Below are 20,390 nucleotides of genomic sequence, written 5' to 3'. Positions count from 1 at the left end.
TTTGGTGTATGCTGTTGTCTGTAATTTAACCATAGCTGCTCAAAATCTCTCAGGTGGTACATTAGAATGAGACATCCTGTGGCTCTCCAACTTCTTTTTCCACCTGGAACTATTTATTTTCATGCATGTTTGTAATCAGTCTATAAGACAGTAGTGAAGTATGGGGTGAAGAATTGAGTTTTCTATTTGTTTTAAAGAAACAAAAGATGAAAAGCCATTGAGTACAGTATTAACTACAATAAGTGATGAAGCTGTTGATGAAGCACCATTTGTATTTGCATTAGATTACATTTGGGTCAAAAGCTTAGTATTAAAGTTCACAGTATCTTATCTCTAATCCACAAGACTTTTCTGTTAATTCAAGCAAAAAAAAAAAAAAAGTATGCTTTTTATTTCCTTAAACAATTGATACAGCCAGCTACTTCAAGTAGCTAGATACTAAACTAGAACAACCAAGAGCATATTCAAGAACTTTAGTTAACAAAGGCAATGTAGATATATGTGAGCTGATTATCATTAGACACACAATTAAGTCCTTCCCTGTCATCAGGCCATCTTGAGTACTCCACACAGGGCTTTTTCTGCTGTCCCTTTTACTAGCAACAAAATTACCCAGAACTCTAGTCAGGGACTAGAATCCTGGTCTAGCTGGCACTACAGAAACACAGCTGTTTAGTCTCCAAGTTGAAACAGGACTCAGCTGTTTAAAATAAATTGTGACTCAATAATGTATCACAAGAATCTAAATCTAAGCATTCATATTTAATGAACTATGGGTACTTACATTAGAAGTAGTTCAGGTCTGGCCTGTTTTTAAGGACAATCTTTGATTTTTAAAAGTTAATTGAGCTATGAGAGAAAACTGAAGTAGACTGATCAAGGAGGGCTTTCATAGTGTTACTGTTGGTTAAATGCACTTAGAGAGAGCAGAATGTAAGCCATATGAGAATGTGCACACATGCAACAAATGCTTTCAGAGTAGGGGCTGTGTTGTGCTAATTTCTTTCTAAGTTTAGTTTTTCATTAACAGAATGATCAAGTGTTGCATATAGAAAAAAATCAGCTAAATACCTGCTGTCTAATGTAGGGCAGTTGGCTGGATTGCAAACTCCTGTGTTTTCTGAACAGAATGAGCACTGTGTTGTCAAAAAGAACTTCCAAATCTTAGGGTGTTTTTAAGTCTTTGCTGTCTACTAGTCAGCTCAAACTTGAATGTGAGGTATTTTATTTATTTTTGCCTTAGACCTTTTTATTGATTCATATGAGTAAACTTTATTCCTGTATTAAGGACCAGTGTAGGACCTATCCACCTCTTTAATCCTGTATAACGTTTAATTAAAGTCCTACTTCATGGATTTATGGGAAACTTAAGGAGAGCTGTTAGTCTTCAGGCTAGTCCTTCTGCACAGGAGTGAAATGTCTAGCTTGCAGGGCATAATGTAATTATTTGTGTTGTAGTTTTCCAATCTGACAAACTATCTGTAATAACAGATACTACTCAAGGTGGCTGATTTTTGAATTAATTTAAGGTCTTTGGCAAATGCTGTTATGCAAGTACAAATTATTGTCATTATACACCTTCCAATGCTTTGATGAAGTTCCTGCTTAACACTTTATTGTATTAAGTGGGGGACCTGTACACATGTATCAAATTGAATCTTCATTGAAATGGGTACAGTTCAAATCAGTCCCAGGAGGAATTGCACCCTAGTTCATTTTCACGTCAGTCTGACTCAGACAAACTCTGGGGGGCTTCTCATTTCTTGCACAGCTTGTAATAACACTTACTTGTCAACAAAACCACCTAAATACCTTTTAGTGGTTAGACTTGCTTTAAAAGAGTGTTTGTTTTTAATGCTTCTTTTGTCCTTTTTTTCTTCCAATTTGAACTTGACTAAGAGCTGAACTTTCAAACAGTCATAGGAGCTCTTGGAAAAGAATGGTAATTCTGTCTAAATGTTTACTGGGTGGTGAGGACTGGTTCTTTCATTGTTGACAATCAGGAGTGAACTGGTTGTAACATACTAGTACAAACAGTTCTGAAAGGGTACAGTACAGAAGTTCTGTAAAAGCTGCTGCCTTTTCAATTTTGCATCATAGGCTGTTTTGGCCAACAGTGATAGTCACTTTAAAAATGTCTGGATGAGGTGAGGTGCAGCATGCTTTTATGAGAACAAGCACATTGTGCATGTTTTATACATCAGTTTGAAGCAGGGGATTGCTCCATTATGTCATGGCTCTGACATGCAGGGACAATCTTTGCAGAAGAATTCGTAACTCTTGAGGTAAAAGATAAAATTGTTTCAAAGCCTTTTCATCTTTCTGGTTGTGGAGTTGTGAAATAAATATAATTAGGGACTGAACAGATGGTAAATCTTAATATAAAAGAATATACCCAGTAAAGAAACCTGTATTACTTCTGATTCTGCAAGAGTAGCTTCGCTGTTTTTTCTGGTTTCCTTTCTGTCAAGAAATGTTAAAATTTACTATCAGGAGAGAATAAGGGAAGAGCTCAGAATCAAGAAGTGTTTCTGCAGAAGTGCCACTTCTCAAAGAAGAAGAAAAAATAGAAAATTTATTCAGAACAGTTTGCTTACACACTAAGCATTGCAAAGACAAAACTAATTACTAATTGCTCCAGAGTGTTGTCCCAAGAGTTGTTTGTCCATCTTGTCCTCTAAGTGAAACAACCCATACTAGTTTTATCACATACACTTACAGGAAGGAGGTGGAAGAAAACCTTGAGCCTGTTGAAGCTAAAAGCAAATGATGAGTACCTTCTCCTTGAAAACTGATGAGTGTAACCATTAGCTGTTAATAATTAAATATGAAATATTTTCATGTGGAAAAATCTGCATTTCATTTTAGATAAGTTTGCCATCGGTTCTTGTGGTAACAGGAAACAATAATGGGCAACTTGTTTTCAAATATATAAATATATATTCTTTACATGTTTGGTAAAAGGTATAGGATAAGGAGGAGTTTTTTCTTGTGTGTACAGCACCTTGCACAGATGTGAAAACAGGTCTTCTATGTTGATTGATGAGTCAAAGTGAGTGCTGTTGTAATAAGACTAATATGTAGCCAGGACTACAATAATTTTGTGGATTTTTTTTTTTCTGATAAGTATGTTTAAGTAGCTATATACTATATTTTTCCTGTAGAGATTGTAGTCTTACAGTTTTAGTTTGTGATTATTTTTTTTTTCATTTAAAAGTATTGGCTGATATTTTTATAAGTAAACACTAGGCAAATATTATTTAAGGTATGTCTGCGGACTGAGGCAAAATCTGATCTTCTCAGGCTTTGTGCTATCTATGTTAGTTCTTAAAATATGGCAACAGCTTTGAATAGACAGGAATAATTTTCGTGTTTGGGCCATATTGAAGAGCTAATACCAGAGAATGCCTGGTCGATTGTGATTTGTGTTTAGCAAATTATCACAGGGGCATTGCGGCTCTTTGCATGAGGTCTGCTCTCAAAAGCAACTGATATATGCTGAGTCTGCATGATTTTTCCTCTTTGAGCACATTGGGAAGGTACCTTCTGTCACTTCTCAATGAAACCAACTTGTTTCTGGCGGTAATGGGGTTAAAAATCATTTAGCTGTTGGCAGCACCCCTGGTTTTTAACCATTTTGACTGTCAGCATGTGGTGACACTGAAAGCTGTACTTTGCCTAGCCCTTTGTTGCAAAACTCATTAAAATCATTGGGATTCTTTTAACTGGGTTGAGCACCTTTGGATAGGGAGCATCAGAACTAAGTCAGTGCCCTTGGACCAGCGCAGCATCAGGTCCCCCCGTGGGGTTTAGCAGTCCTTTCCAGGCACAGAAGGGCTGGGGGAGGGCCAGCCCCTGGTTCAGCACAGGGTGAGTTGAGTGTGAGTAGCTGTTCTCTGGGTACCCACGCTGTGAGCATCGCGCTCCAGCCTGCCTGCCAGGAGGTGACATGGCTTCTAAGCAGGGAGGGAGCTTACAGTCTGGCACGTAAAAATTACTGACAGAAATTCCGGCAAATACCTTCTCTTTTTAAACGATTTTTGGATCTTTTTGGATAATTTGGCAACGGGATCACAGATGCATATTTTGTCTAAGACTTGATATTTTTCTTTGTGCCTTTTCTTTAACGTGTATCTGTTATTCATTCACTTACATGAAAATGTCACCCTCCACAGGATTTCTCTGTAAATAGATTACAAAAGGAGTGAATTCCCGGTGCTCAATTCTGTCAGTTGTTGTATTCCTGCTACTCCCATACGCCTGGATTCTCAAGTCTCTCAGAATCGCAGTGAGAAGAAAAGGAAATAGTCATTACTATTTGCAGTGGTGGAGGGCTTTTATAATGGTTTCCCTAAAAAAAAAAAAAAAAAATGGTTAGCAATTCGATCTAAGACACTCCTGGCTGGTTTTCGCTAGAAATGACAACAAAGCCTGCTCGACAGACAGAGCGCATCAGCAACCTGGGCAGATGGGTCGGTGACATTAATTAGACACCGGCAGTGCCTTTAGCAGGATTCGGTGGTTTCTTCCCATGAAAGGGCTGTTCTGGGGATAAGGAGCAGCGCAGCAGCCGGGGCACCGTCTTGAATGTCCTCGTCTCCACCAAGCTGGGAATGCGGGGAAGGTACCACAGCCTGTTCGTGCTCTCAGCTCCCACTTAACGCGTCAGGGGAGATGCGATGTGACGGTTTGTTTGCCCGTGTCCCTGTGTCACCAACAGCATTTCCAAACTCCTCTGACAGCCGGGCAGAGCGCGGGGACGGCTCGGGGAGACGTTTCTCAGACCTGCCCCTCCGCCGTCCCTCCCCGGCCAGGTCACTTGCCCGGGCTGCCGTGCCGTGCCCTGCCCTGCCCTGCCCTGTCCTGCCCTGCCCCGCCCGGCCGCTCCGTCCCCGCCCGCCCCGCTGCGGGCGCTGCCCCCGACCCGCCGCCCCCGGCCCGGCCGCTGCCCTCAGGGGCTCGGCAGGGCTGTCCCCGCTCCCCGGGCAGCCCCGGAGCCCCCAGCCCGGCTCGCTTCCCGTAAGTTGCGGCGGTGCTGTGCTGCCCCCTCCTCCCTCTCTCCCTCCCTTCCCGCCGTGCCTCTCGAAGAAAGCGGTTTTTTTCTGTTGTCGGGGAGCGTAAATCAGCTTCATCTAAAATCTCGGAAGTGCAAGTCCATCACATCTTCCTCCGAGCCGCCTGCTACACCTTGCGTGAGTCAGACTGCAGAGCTCCCGGTGCCCTTCTCGCTGTGCGGGGCTGCTCGTGTTTCCCCCTGTCTCAGAGGCAAAAGCAGAAGTGGAATCTGCTCACGCTCTCAGCGGTTCCTTCCCCGGTTGTTGTAGCAGTCGCTGACCTCCAGGCACTATGAATAAACAGCAAAGCTGGGAACAAAAGGAGTCTTCTGGCTGCCATTATCTCACATTAACATAGCAGACGCGCTGCGGTGTGAACAATGCGAGTCTCATTCGCCGATAATCAGCGAGTACCCAGGCATTTGGATTACCAAGGCAACAGGCAATGGTAGAATACTGGGTGGGTGTGTTTTTTATTGTAAAGGAGCAGTCGGATATGGAAACCCAGGTATATTGATAAAGCAGAGCAGAAGGAATGCCTGGTGGCAGGGGGGGACTGAGGGCTCGGGGTTGCATTCCGACACACGTGAGATAAATAAGACATGGATGAAGCAGGTCTGTGCTGTGAGATGCAATAAAGATTAAACTGCATTTGTCAAGCTGAAAACGATCATAAGATAATTTCAGCATTTTGAAAAAGGTAACAGGTGGCATGTTAATAGCAGGGCTGTTACCGGTGGATTTTGTGACTGTAATCTGGGCTGTAGTAATGCATTGCATGGTCTACTTGTGTGACAATAGAACTGGGTGTGATGGTTTAATCTTTTTTCCTTTTATCAGATGGATGCTGTAGTTCGTTCCCATGTCAGACAATGTAACCCCTTCTGCTTCTTAGAGGCAGGAGTGGGTCTCAGTAGCATTTTTGTTTCTTACCTGCATAGCTGTGATCATTTATTCCACACGAACAGAAATAAGTTGCATTATCTCTGTATCTTTGCGTGTGCACACACATGTGCGTGGACATATATGAAATCTGTAGTGAAGCAGGACTGTGTGTGCATGCAGGGGAGGTGTGGGTTTTTGCAGGTTCAAAAACTTACGAATTAATCTAATTATTTGGCCTAATGCATTTTTCTAATTTCAGGAGTTAAAATCAGATGCAGTAACTCTTGCTGAGCATCATGAGACTTGCAGGCATGGCTCTAAGTGATGACACTGAGTGTAGAGTAAGGCGCCAGGAAGCACAGCCGCGAGCGTGTCACACACAGCCTGATCTGTAGCAACCCAATGTGAAATGGAAGGCAGCATTCCTGCCTTGTGCAGTCATAAATCATGCAGGCCTCACAGGCCCTGTCACAAATATAAAGAAAAAGTTAAGGGCTTTCAGTTTCCAGAGGTACTTTGTATCACCTGCTGAATTGTCCGCTCGATTTTGCTCTCTCAGTCTCCATGCAAACGCCTGTATTGTGCATATGTGTGTGGCTGCATGAATGGTTATTATAAATGTGTGTGTGGATATTTAAAAGAGCAGAGGCAGGGCGTGATAGCCACCTGCTAGCAGCAGGTGCCATCCAAACCATTGAGCTGATAAATGTCTTGTTGCCTTCACCTTTTGACTGCTTCACCTGTATCTGCTCACCTAGAAGTGGTTCAGAGTGCTCTGTGTTCTCATGTGCCAGAAAACAACCTCCTCCTTTTTACAGTGAATTACGAAATTTCTAACTGCTTTCAGTCATCCTTTTCATGGTACAGGCAACATCCAGTACTGAAACATCTGAGGTAATTCTTTCTTGGTAGGCAAGGACTAGGTGTGGATCTGCTGTGCATTTAGAGTTGGGAGAATCAAAACTTTCCAAAGGGTTAGAGAAGATCTTCATCTAGTTGGAAAGAGTGGAGGGAGTCAACAGGCTTTAGAAATTATGATGGGATATACTTTGGAACTGTGAATTTTCTTTGTAAAATCTGGATGTTGTAGTCATGTCTTTAAGAATAGAGGGAAATAAAATCTTGTAGAATTCTTCCAAATTGGCTTTTTTTCATTCTAACATTACATAGAAACACCCTGGGATTTGGATAGGATTGTGTTTTAGGTGTTTGCTTAGTGGAATGCAGGATGGTGCCTTAAATTATGCCAATACAATTTAAACATCTTCAAATAATAATGCAAAATAGAGGAACGTATTTGAGGAAGGTGTGAATCACATAGATGGCATCAATCAAAAGCTAATTCTTGCTAGGCATCCAAAGTCATTTATTAGTATACAAACTGACTACACCGCCCTCTTGCTTCCCTCATCTTGAATGTAAAAAGTTTAGGGTACCTGCACACAACATCAGCTCTTAGTTTGGTTCTGCACATCATGTGTGATGTACAGAGGTACTTTCTCTTTGTTTCCTTCACAATATGTCATCGTATATTCTTGCTGACTGTAAGTGGTCTTCATGTTCTTTCCACGTTGGTGTCTCCTGGCTCTGCCATGTTCCTCTCTGTGAACAACAAATTGTATAGAGTGGTTTACAGAGCCTACAGAAAACACAAAAGGTCAGGAGATACCTTGGTTAAATTTTGTGGTTTGTTTTTTTTTTTTTTTAATAGTAATGTGTTTATAGTAACTGTCACCTAGAGGTGACAGTTAGGTGACCTTAGGTGTTGAAGTTGAAATATGTTGTCAATCACTGTAGGTGTATGAAGATGGTGCATGTGTCTCAGGTGGGGAGGTGCTGGTTTTGTTTCTTTGAAAAAGAATCTCAATGAAAAATGACAAGTCAGTTATCTCCTTCTAAATGTCTAGTGGTTTTCACAAAGAAAATAAAAGCAGATCTCCAAAATGGTTTTGATTGGCAGTAAGCAAAAACAAATTTTGTCTTTCAGTTGTCATGGTGGGGTTTTCTAGAATTAATACTCAAGGCTGGGGACATTTTCAGTGGAACTTTGACCAAAAGGAAAGAAAAAATCCATTTGATCTGTAATTTTTGGATAGGTTGTCAGGGATTGATAGCTTATTGAGTCATTAGGTTTGCATGGTGCAGTGCAAATACTGAATTTGAACTTCCTTTTTAATATGAAATACTAAAATGCTCCAGAAAGGACTTAAGCTGCTTTTTTTCCCCATTCTTTTTCCCAGTTTCTGGTGTTAGGTTCACGGTGGTCAAGAAGGCTTTCAAACTGAATCCATATTAATAAATGTTAATTACGTGTATATAAATATGGTGTGTATAAATATGAGTGGTGTTCTTTTAAGAAATCCAAGTAAAAAAAAAACTAAATCTGAATGAAAGAAGCTGAACTGCCTAACTTGTGAGACAACCCAGAGATGAAACTCATATCTTGGTGCTTCAGTTGTCTGAGGCGTTCTTGCCTGTTCAGACTGTGGGATTTGTGCTGTTTCTCCACTGCAAATGCATCAGGTTGTAGTGGGGAAAGAAAGGAGCAAGGAACCTTGTTTGGAAATTGTTATGGTTTCGTTTGTATTAAAGTAGTGTCACCTAGAGGCTCCAACCAAGAATACAGGCAAGGGGTGCTGAGCACCCTGAGCACACATCTGCCCAGAGGCAGAGCAAGGTGCAGACACAGAGAGGTGCCATCAGTCAGAACCAGATCAACAGACCCAGTTTTGGGTTGTATTTTGCCTGCTCTGATTTTTGGCCATGTGTTATTACAAAGACATGTTTGCCCTGTGTCATTCTCTGACACATTACACCTTGTCATGAGATGCTCTCCTCTCAAGGTGTCCATGGGTGACAAAAGAAGATGTGGGAGAAATGACAGTCAGTGTTCCAGTGGCAATTACCTACTCATCTTGGTGTCAACTGAGAAAGTTAGCACAGGGTTGGTAGATTTAAAGGTTTGTGTGAATTCATATGTAATATGTGTGTCATATTACACATATTATATATTACATACCCTTCAGAGATATTAAAGACCCCTGCAAAACCTCAAAGCTGGCTTGAGGGTAAGCAGCTGAAGGTAGCCATTGAAGGCCCAGTTATGGGAAACTTGATTGTCAGAGGCTGGACTGAAAAGGCTTTTTTGGAAAGTCAGCATCTGGTGCAGTAATTGGTAGATTTACAGTGTTTAAAACAGAGGTAGATGCTTTATGAAGGTAGCATTTTAGACACCTGGCTGGCCCTCTCAACAAGTGATGTGGAAAATCACCAGGAATGTGTAATTCTGTTTTCACCCTCCTCCACAATATGTAAAGTGCCAATGCTCTAGGGATGCATGCTTCACTAAACCATCTGAGTCTTTCCTTCCTCCAGGAATGAAGACATGTAAACAGAGTGTCAGATACATATACAATTGCTTTAGTGACAACATAAACATTGCAGAAAATAATGCCACAAATCATGTATAAACTACAGTAATTCACTTGTATTAATTTATTCTACAAAGGTCACTTGTTATTAAGCAATTTTGATTAGGATTAACTATCAGTCTCTGTCTTACATGAAGTCTGTAACTTTTCCTAGAGACTGGGCATCTGTCTAGTACTGGGTTTAAGAGAAGCTTTTTAGCCCTAACTACCAATGTACCTCTTCAACATGAGTGTTGTATTACTGGTAGGTTCAGTACATTTGCCAGTAGCTAAGAAATCCCTCCTCATTGCTTAATTGCAGTTTTGCTGCATCACAGTAGAAAAATTACTTTGAGAAGTAATTTCCCTCCATCTCTTGGTCTTTGCTCTGTGTCTTCCTCTGCTGTTTGGCCTCTAATGCTGACCAGTAGTATGTATAGGTTCATTAGCACTATTGTAAATTTAGTCAATACTCTTTTAGTGGGCTCCAGCTGAGCCCAAACTGACTCACTGCCCTCCAGGGTGCAGTGAGAGACTTAATTACCCTTGTACAGTTCAACAGGAACAATGTCATGGGCAGCATTTCGCTTTGGCTGAAGAGGTTGAAGCTTCTTTCTTTATTGGCTGCCATTTTCAAGTTTAAAGAAAAGGATTTCAGGATAATTCACAGCTCTGTATAATAACAGGGGAAAACCACTGCTCTTTGCAAATGAGAGTTGGATTGGTCACGTTTCATTACGGTACTTACATGGATTTTCCTTTGATGGTGGGAATATTCCTTTGGGTAGTTTTAAGGACAGAAATGGAAGCTGAAAGAGTGAAGTGGAGGGACAAGTAATTCTCTAATTGAGTGGCACAAGTTTCAGCATCTCCTACTACTTGAAACCAAGGAAGCCTTCATGTGATGGAGAAAGGGTGGATATTGTATCCAGTATGGCAAAAGTCGTACTCAGATATGCATGTGGTTGGTAATTGGTGATGGGCCAGAGTAAATGCTGGGGAATGCAAACCATGAGATTGCCTTGCATTTCTCATGGGGTCATTTTCTCATGGTAGCTAAGGTGAGACTTGAGGGATGAGGTTTAGGACAGTAAGTGGATACTAGGCTATTGAAGTTCATATTCTGTGAGGCACATCTATCACTATTTCCGTGTTGCCATAATTTCTGTTATTAATAATGTTTGAGATTTAACAATAGGTCTTGGGTTGGATAATGTGGTTCAATGTGCACAATGAATATTTCTAAACAAATCTGTACCTGGTCTCTTTTTCTGGCTTTTTTGTGTGGTGCTGGAGGCTTTATTATTTGTGAACAATACGGTTTTTTGAGGTGTCACCCATTTTAATTTCAATACAGTAAAAATTGAGTGGTTTACTTGGTATTTATAATTAGGATGAAGTGATCATACAGTCTTTGAGAATCCAGTGTAGCCTTCCACTGAACAAATTATCTGACTCTACATATGGAAGAATGATATATGAAATTCCTTCTGCATCCTGTAAAGGAGAGAGATGGGTAAGAGAAACATGCTTAGGAGGCAAAGAAAGTGAAGTAATAATTATAACTTCTTAACAGCAGGCTGAAGCATTGCTTGCTCAAAGTTGGAGTGTGTTTACAAACTGTACGGCATATTTGCATTAGGAGAATCTTTAGTGACATTGTGGTTTGATTCCTGCCTGTCATTACCCTTCTTATTTACTCATACACTTGCAAAATATTTGCCTTGCTCCTCAGGTTTTATTACCTGTCCACAGCACATCAGTGGGGAATAGAGAGGAATGTCTGCAGTGAGTCCTTTCACTGCTTATGTCATGGAGAGAGCTTCTTTGTAGTCACTGAAGTACATGAACACTCATATGTGCCATAAATATCCAAACAAATCACAGAGCAGACATCATCAGAAACAGTCAGAGAAGGAAGTAAAGTAGGAGGCATCATTCAGAGCAGGATAAAAGAGGAAATCTTAATAGCAGTCACAAATTCTGGGTTAGTCATCATTTGTCTCCATGCTGGTGGAGGGACTTGCATTGCGTCACTTGCAAATATTAGTCACTGAAGCCATTGTCTGAGCCTCTGAGTGAGAGGGGCAAGATTCTGTGAGAAAATATTTTAAAGAAACATGGGCTAGCAGGACTTAGTGATTTCAAGGTGTTCAGGTGCCCATATTCACACACTGGTTTATATGGATGCTGTCAATGTAAACATGGTGTGTTAGGCTTCTTACAGAGATCTAGTATTCTCCATTAATTTTCTCTAATTATTTATTAGGGGGAATTATTCTTTTCTCCGATTTAAATTTTTGTGTGATTTTATTGCTTGATTGAATATGGGTATTTTGAAGCAAATAGGTCAGTTCAAATTCACAGTTATGTTGCTGGCGTGCTAGCAGAGCATTGTGCAATTTGTTTGAAATTTCCTAGTTGTTTGTGAAATGCATTCACTGCTTCATTTACACAGTTGCTGGTGCTGTTACTGCGTTATTTGTTACTTGGGACAGAGGCAGTTTTTATCACACACGTGCACTCTTTGTGCAGAGCAATTCCTGTTCTTAAATAATTCACACTTGGCGTTACAAACAAGCTAAAGAATGAATACAGAGGTAGTCCTTGATTTTGGCTCACAGCACAAAAGGAAGGAGTGGTCCAGGCCTGGAGCACTGTCTGGGGTCATGGGACAGTGAGCAGGCTCTGAAGTGTGTTGGTAGAGTGCATGTGGAGCCTCTATAGATTCTTTAGGCAAACTAGCCCTGGATGGAATTTTGGTGATAGCTGGTAGTCAAGACAAAAATGCAGTTCTTGATATAAAATACAAATCAATGGTGTTTGAAAATGAAGGAGCAATGTGTGTCTGTTAAATTATATTTCTATATATCTAGATGAGGAAAGATCACCTGAGTGTATGTGTATATATATATATATGCAAACTGAAATCTAATTTACAAGTTAATAGTACACAAATGAGCAAATTTCAAGTGGAATGTATTTTATGGTCATAGGATTGGTAGTTACTTTCACTGGATTTAAGGTATTTCATTAATTACACTAAGTATGTACCTGTCCTGGGCTCATTCTGAAACCACTGTCTGCTTTTGTATAAAAAGAACTGTAAGAAATGTTTGCTGGTATCTGTGGACAAAGCTAATGGAAAAACCCGATCCTCTCATCCACATATTTATCTGAAAGATGTGTTGTATATCTGCAGTTGATTTTCTAGAATGCTGATTAGCTAATACTGTTTTTGGCATGCAGCTTATCCATCGTGTGGGAGAACACTATCTGAATTTCAATTTACTTTTCGAAATGATGTTGAACTGCTATTGCTTTAAAGGCTTTCCTGGCCATTTGGGGACCCACTGCAGACAGCAGAGCTGCAGTCTGGTCTCAAAATCTAATTGAATTGATATAAGGCAGCTGAAGCAGTGATTGTTGAAGAGTTTGAGATGAATTGCAAAAAAAATAATACGTGCTTCTGAGTAACTTAGTGTCCTTGTTTGAAACTCTGCCCCTGAGTTTACTTGGACTTTCACTGCTAACAGACCTTTTTATGGTAAAAGCCCCGTGCTTCAATATAGTTAAGGAATTCATTTGTTCTGTGTGGTTAGATATGATCACATTGCTATTAAAGAAACTTCATGCCTCTGAGAATACTAAGCTAATAGTGGAGGAGGAGTGGAGAGCTAAGGTAATGTCAGACGTTAATTCCTTTGTCACCACCAGCAATTTGCCACAGTTTAAACTTCCGAAATCTCACCCTCCTGAATATTTGTTTTTGCAGTGATGGGTCTTTCCCTTATGATTCTGTTCCCTGGCAACAAAATACCAACCAGCCTCCAGGCTCTTTATCAGTGGTCACCACAGTATGGGGTGTGACTAACACCTCTCAAAGCCAGGTAAGCTTCATTTTTATGCTTCCTTCCCTCTAGATAATGCATTTCTCCTAATGTTTGTAAAATGGAAGGTATTTTGGAAAATCCTCTTGGGATCAATAATAGTGTCTGTCTTCTTTGATGCATTATTTTCCCAGTCATGTCCACTTTGGTGGCATTGAACAAGAGGTGTCTGAGAGCTTGAGTCAGTCCTTTGGCTGCATGCAAATGTCAGGCTTGGATTTACCTCATATTTTGTACTGTGTGGTTTCAATGCTGAAAGCATGGGTTTGGGGTAATCCCAAACCTCTCGGGAATTCAGCTTGAATGTGAAGAGTTCCATCAAAAATTTTAGCTAGAATCACCAAGGATAGTTGTTGATTTTACCTGGGGTTGTGTTGTACCTGTGGGCTGGTGAAGTTCAGTACCAAGTCTAGCCCCACAGTGAGTTGCTAACTAGCAATTTTAGGCTGTGTTCTTTCCAGTCTCTCCTGTTAGTGCTGTCTAACTTTGCAAGAATATTTCAATATGCATTGGAGCAGAAACATGGGCTCTTGGCTCCCAGGTGAGAGCCGTATTTCCTGGATTTTCATTTGGTTCTTTCCACTCTTAACTCTCTTTTTCTTCTGTGTTGTATATTGAATTACACTATACAAAAAGAAGCAGCTTTTATGAAGAAATTGCCAATTATTTTTGATAATAAGTGTGCATGCCCAGGGATGTGGCACAAATTAAGCTTGCAGACAGTCTGGCCTTTGCTTACACCATAGATGAAGAGCTCAAAATACATCACCATCTTTAACGAGTGCAAATAGTACATAAATCTAACCTGTCTTTTTTGCTTCTTTCAAACCAAGCAGTGTTAAATCCCATACAAAATTTTCTCAGGATTCTTTTGTTATTATTTTAATTTTGGTTAGAAAATTGGAAATGGAATTGTAGTGGAATGAGCCATTTGAAAAAGAAATTATTCAGAGGCATATAGATACTCAGATGGCAGCTATGTAAGCACTGGTCATGGCAAAATCTTTCTTCAATAAAACAAGAAGAGGAAACAGTTACAGGTTCTATAACATGTTTAATTATTGTTGATTTCTTTAACACCTTAGAAGAAAAGGTATCCCATTTGGGTGAGAAACACCTGAGTAAACATGCTGGTCTATATATTGGCCAGAAAATGAAAATACAGGTTATTTTACACTTAAAAGGCAAAAAGAAGGATAAAAAAATGCTTTGAGGTTTGTTCAATCATAAGAGTACTGTAATTTTACTTGAACTCTTCTTGGTACTGCAGAGGAATGTGCAATAGAAGGAAAAAATTTCTTTCATGAAGAAAGAAAATGCTTCTTCAGAGTCATTGCAAGGGAGCAGTGAAACTCTGGAACACAGAGCTTGGTTATAGCTATTCAGAGCAGATTTAATATGAATGTCAGGATTTCCTGTAAGTCCTTGTGCTCTTCGAGGAAAAGGAATGAGCTGGGCTCACCCATTCCTTTTCTCGAATGCCTGAAGCTGTTGAATTAGACTTCTGCAAAAATCATGACCACTGAGTTTCTTCCCAAGTAGGAGACTTTCTGGGAACTCTTATGCAGGTGATCCATGAACAGCCACACTTACATCTCCATGGAAATCGTAGCAATTTGGGAAAAAAAAAATCCTTTAAACAAGTAAGGCAAGTCCTTTTGTACAGAGAACAGAGGACTCTTTTATAAGAAGCAATAAAAACAATCAGTAGACTTTTGTACACTATTTAGAGAGTCAAGAATAGGTTAAACTACTGAAATATGCTCTTTCACAGTTTTTCTATCTGTAGTCCCCTTTGCATTGTGCCAGTGGGACTCCTTCTGAGTTACTTCAAAGTCCTGCATCAAACCAACCAACCAACTAAACAAACAAAAAAGGTCTCCCCCTCTCACACACCCTGCCCCCCAAAAAGCTATGCTCTTTCTTGTAGTCAAATGAATGATCATGGCATGGTTGTAGCGTGTCTCTCTCATAAACTTTTTTTATAAAAAGTTTTTTATAAACTTCTTTTATTTTTTTTTTTAACTTGAGTTCCACATAGATGAAAATCTCCTTTTTGTTTGGAAATGGCAAAAGGAGAAATTACCAGGAATGTGCACCTACCATCAATGAGGTCTATGTTCATTAGAGTTCAGAGTACAGGTGGTTATGTTTTGGTTTAACAACTGCAGCAAATCAACTTAATTTGATTGAAATATTTCAAGGTACAGCCCCTTACTCCTATGTTTCTTCTTGCAGGTGCTGGGAAATCCAATGGCAAATGCTAACAACCCTATGAACCCAGCAGGAAATCCCATGGCTTCAGGGATGACAACCAGCAACCCTGGAATCAATTCCCCTCAGTTTGCTGGACAGCAGCAACAATTTTCAGCCAAGGCAGGCTCCACTCAGCCATACATACAGCAGGGCATGTATGGGCGACCCAATTATCCTGGAAGTGGAGGCTTTGGTGGCAGGTAAGATTTATTTCTCTGAGGTGGAAAATGGATGTAAATACTTGATGAAGCTTGTTTTAGTGACCTAGCAAAAGTGTCATGGACTCCTTTTAATTAGATAAAGTCTCAGTAGCTGTTTTTTGCTGGTTAACTGAAGCACATACTGCTTTTACAGCTCTGGAAATCAGCTACCCAAACTGCAAAGAAATTCATCACAGTAAATGGAAATGGCTTAGGTCAATCAATTAGCTCTAATAAACCCCCAAAATAAAGTTTTAATTAAGAGAGATTGTTAAACAGACCACAGGCTTAGGAATGATTAACATTTAATAAGGCCAGGATGTGAAAGGTATTGATGGTATAATTTCTATGTGCATATGGAGGAGTAAGTTTGGGCAAACTAGTTTCTTATGCAACAGAATATGCACAGCATATAGAATATTCCACAGCAGGAATTTGAAAAGAATTGGGAGTGAAGAAGTTTGTTAAAAAAGATGGTCACGTTGTATATTTATTTTGGGGAAATAAATGCTGCATTAGTCATATAATCCAAATAGCCTGGCATTAGTTACATGTTGACTTTCTGGTAAACAGGGATGGTGAGGACACTTAACTGAACCCACTATTTACGGTCCCAGTGCAAAGGCTGCTGAAGAGACTGCTGCTGTTAGCATAGGCAGTCTAGTGTGAAGAATATAAGCTTTGGACTCAGAGAGAGAGATTTTATCTCTTCCTTCATCTCTGCCACTGATCTACTGACTGACCTTGACCAAGCCAAAAAGTTTCTTCAGCTTTGTATTAACTTCTCAAAAATGGGCACAGTATATTGGCCCATATTTATAAAGATACTTGATAATTTGAAGTGGTAAAGGTGTGGCTTGGCTTAGGTTGATTTATCTTAGGATCAACAGAAGAAATGGGAGGAACTGCAGAACACACTGTGTGGGATCCAGTGGAATCAATTGCATTGGGTCTCTCCTGGCCTTTCTGCTACAGTTCAGGGAGGAAAGCTTTTCTGATATCTTGAGCGCTTGCCATAACTCACCACTGAGGCAGATTAATGTGCTGTCTTGGAGGAAGTTCACTGCTCCTGCTCCTGTGAATTTGCCCCTACATTGCTGAGGAACAGAGCATTTACTTTCAGGAGTTCAGTTCTACATTGCAGGAGGCTACAGAGCTGCAAAGAAGTTCACTGCCTCCAAAATGACTGCTGGCAACGCCAATTTGCACAGTTGCAGCCCTGTGACTGTTGTACCTGGGCAGCAGGTGTAACCTGTAGATGCAACCTGTATCTTCTGTACACACCTAATTACCTGGCCTGCTGGCTTTCATTAGTCATTGAGATGTGCTTTTGGAACAGTTCCAGGTGAGGATCACACCAACATTCAAAACAAAATCCACCAGGCACATCTTAATTCTCTCCTCCTTTCTCTTCTTCCCTGTTAGTTATCCTGGAGGCCCAAATACCCCTGCAGGAATGGGGATTCCCCCCCACACGAGGCCACCAGCTGATTTCACCCAGCCAGCTGCAGCTGCCGCCGCTGCTGCAGTTGCAGCTGCAGCTGCTACAGCAACAGCTACAGCTACAGCCACTGTGGCAGCCCTTCAGGAAACACAGAATAAAGACATGAACCAGTATGGACCGGTAAGGAAGTAATCCTTATGTCTTCATACCTGCCTGAGCTGGACCATTACAGGGAATTGGCTGTCCTTCTCACTGTTGTGTTTGCTAGGGTGCCGACTGGTTTGGGGTTTGTTTTTTTTTGTTTTGTTTTTTGGGGTTTTTTTTTTTTTTTTTGGTGCATGAGCATGGTTAGAAATCCTTATGGGAAACTGCTGGAATGTGTGTATGTAAGTATAAGTCAGTCCCCATATTCTTCCCAATAAAACTTGCCTAACTGTATTTTGTAGTTTAGGGATTGCCTCTTAAAAAAAGTGAAGCGTTCTCAAAGTTACAGCTGCATCTGATGTGATACATTATCACTGCCTTTGCCAGCCCTCTAAATTTAGTACCTAGTGAAATGTCCTAGAATCTTGCAATAGGCTTTGTAGCTCTTGGACAATTGTTCATTTTGCTAACTGCAGTTGGTTGTTTGGGCTGCCTTCAAACAGGGAAACAACAATAGAAGAGAGATTTGGGTTTTAATAATACTGTCTATAGAGGCAGCTATGTGAGACATGCATTTCCAGTGATCCATAACTTCTAGTGTGCCATGTATTCATGGAATAATTTTTTTCTTAAAATAAACAAGGGCTTGGTCAAGTCAGGTTTTTCCTCCTTACTTTTTTTATTTCTCTGAATTCTGAAGTATAAGAGTCCATATGCCAGATGATGAAAAGCACACGGTGTTAGAAAGGCTTTAGTGTTGTGCTGTATTTACACAGGCAACATCCTAACCTGTTACCTTACAGTACCAGACCAGCCAATTGAAACAATTTAATTTCTCACTTTAGTCTTACATCTGTCTTCCACTCTTATGCCTTTTACAATTCCAATTGGATTTTTATTATCAATAACTTCACCGCCCATCAAATGTTAGGGAACATTGGAGGAAAATGCGACATAAATCCTTCCCTTCTTCTGTTCCCCAAAAGCACGTTCAGCTCCCTCTTCCCATTTTATAAATGCATGTCGCATTTTATTCTTTTTTTTTTTTTCTTCTTCTTCCGTTGAAGGTTTGTTCCTCTTTCCAGATGGGTCCAACTCAGGCTTACAACAACCAGTTTATGAACCAGCCTGGTCCTCGTGGTCCTGCTTCTATGCCAGGCAACATGAACCCAGCAAGCATGGGAGCCGGAATGACACCTTCCAGCATGAGCGGGCCACCCATGGGCATGAACCAGCCTCGGCCTCCTGGAATGAGCCCCTTCAGCACCCACGGGCAGAGGATGCCTCAGCAGGCCTATCCAGGCCCACGCCCCCAGTCTTTGCCTATACAGGGCATAAAGAGACCATACCCAGGAGAGGTAATAAAATAAATGATCTTTTGTGTACACTGTTCCTTTGACTGCAAGCTGCGACATATTGGGTAATGTGTGGTACACATCCCTTGAAGATAGGTATGTTTTTGTTCCAGCCTTGGTAGGAGCATAGCCATTAAAATATTAGCAGGAACAGCTCTTCCTTTGTAGCTTCTCAAGTATTCAGGTTGACCCTTGCTAAGTTAGTCCATGTGATGGTCATTAAGCCCAAGAAAGGCCCCAAACTAGAGTATCATTCTAAGATTCTTATGGTGACCTCATAGATCTTAAGCAGGCTTCCATCACAGGAGTGGAGTCTTTTAATTGGGCAACTTAGAAGGGACACTGAGGGTGAAATAGTTAATTTTAGCCCAATAGATATCTGATCTGCATCATTTTGGACAGTTTTATTTTTGTAACAAAATGCAGGACAGACATTGTATTGTAACACCAGTAGTAATAGCAGTCATTTTTTAGAGAATAGTTCCTTTCCAAACTTTTGAGTGTTGATTTTCATAGTTGCTAAGATGAATATAAATAATGTTGAATTCAAATCCCTCTCTGTCAGCATTTATCTAATACCAGCTTATTGGGAGTGTGATAAAGTGCCCTGCTGCTACAGGAGATCTGGATGGCTTTTTAGGCAAAATTACTTTGCCAATGACTCGTATTTTGACAGGGCAAAATACTTGGGGTCAAATTTTTAGAGAAATTTAGACAAAAGATGTAGACAAATGAGCTTTTAGAATTAAAAATGTGTTTTACTCTTCAAGTTAGTATGAATTGAGCAGTAGAGGCTTTTTAGAATTCCAGCAGCTCCAAGCACCTAAATATACCTAAATGTTTTTACAAATCTAGCCATCCCTTAGTAGCTTCAGAGATCATTTCCTGGTGAAATTCTGTATTCAACTGAGATTTCAACAACAGGTGTAGAGCTCTGAATATTATGATACTGCCCTGACAATAATTATGGTACTAAGAGTTTATAGAAAATGCACAGCAAAGAGGACTGTGGCATGCAGAAAATACAGAAAACATTTCTGCCTGAGCTACATTTCTTTCCTGCTCTGCAGACAATTTTTTTTCTAAAAAAAACTAAGCAGAAATAAAAAAGGGATGTGCTTTTGCAGGAGTTGCTTCTCTTAGGAGGCTTTTCACTCTGTAAATTCTGCCACTTATTTACAAGTAAGTTAAAACACAAAATGTGGCTTGTTCACATAATTTTTCAGGTTTCATGTTTTAAGGATGACTTTAAATTTCTTTTTGCTGCTTCAGAATCAGGTTTTTCTTTTTAAGTGAATATGTTCATGTTTCCAGCAATTCAGTTCTGAACAGTGCCATAAATGTTGCATGTTTGTTGGGCTGGAATTTTGCAGATGATATTTGCCTATTCTTTATTGAAGGGTTAATTTATGGAAACATTAATAAGTTGATTTTTCAAATTGACCTTCTTCTTTTAGAGTTCCAATTTTGATGACTTCAATTCCAAAACCACAGCGCAGTCTTAGCTAGCACTAACAAAGTGCTTATGACTAGTAAGAACTTCTCTTTAGTTGTTAAAGTATTGCTGAACATTCTAGCAAGAGGCCAGCAGAGCAGTTTGGTTAAAAAGGCAGACGTAGATGACACAGCTTCTATGATCTTGCCCCTTTCATGGTTTTATTTTTTTTATATTTATTTATTTTTTTCTTTTTGCACTTCCACTCTACATTTGAAAAAGGAGCCCCAGGCTTGGGTGTAGTAGCACTTGCAAAA

The 20,390-nt window shown here is 40.3% G+C and overlaps 1 protein-coding gene and 1 long non-coding RNA gene across 10 annotated transcripts in view; one reads left to right on the top strand and one right to left on the bottom strand.

The window, feature by feature from the left end:
* Positions 1–20,390, top strand: part of ZMIZ1 (zinc finger MIZ-type containing 1) — a 340,259-nt gene that overhangs the window by 290,684 nt on the left and 29,185 nt on the right. For 6 of the 9 annotated variants that reach the window (XM_015632815.3, XM_033515826.1, XM_033515827.1 and 3 more), the window contains 4 exons: positions 13,125–13,239; positions 15,478–15,695; positions 17,121–17,319; positions 18,351–18,641. In XM_015632815.3, the coding sequence (XP_015488301.1) occupies positions 13,125–13,239; positions 15,478–15,695; positions 17,121–17,319; positions 18,351–18,641 (823 nt within the window). Of the gene's footprint in view, positions 1–5,072; positions 5,515–13,124; positions 13,240–15,477; positions 15,696–17,120; positions 17,320–18,350; positions 18,642–20,390 lie in introns of those variants that run through there. The other 3 variants (XM_033515828.1, XM_033515825.1, XM_015632824.3) reach the window with 2 other exon arrangements.
* On the bottom strand, positions 253–4,837 carry LOC107206737. The gene is made up of 2 exons (XR_001522511.2): positions 4,461–4,837; positions 253–4,351 (listed from the first exon to the last, which is right to left on the bottom strand). It is a non-coding gene; the product is annotated as an uncharacterized LOC107206737 (long non-coding RNA).

The sequence above is a fragment of the Parus major genome, chromosome 6 (assembly GCF_001522545.3).
Source record: "Parus major isolate Abel chromosome 6, Parus_major1.1, whole genome shotgun sequence".
Taxonomy (NCBI): Eukaryota; Metazoa; Chordata; class Aves; order Passeriformes; family Paridae; genus Parus; species Parus major.
This window is presented reverse-complemented; position numbering and strand designations above follow the sequence as displayed.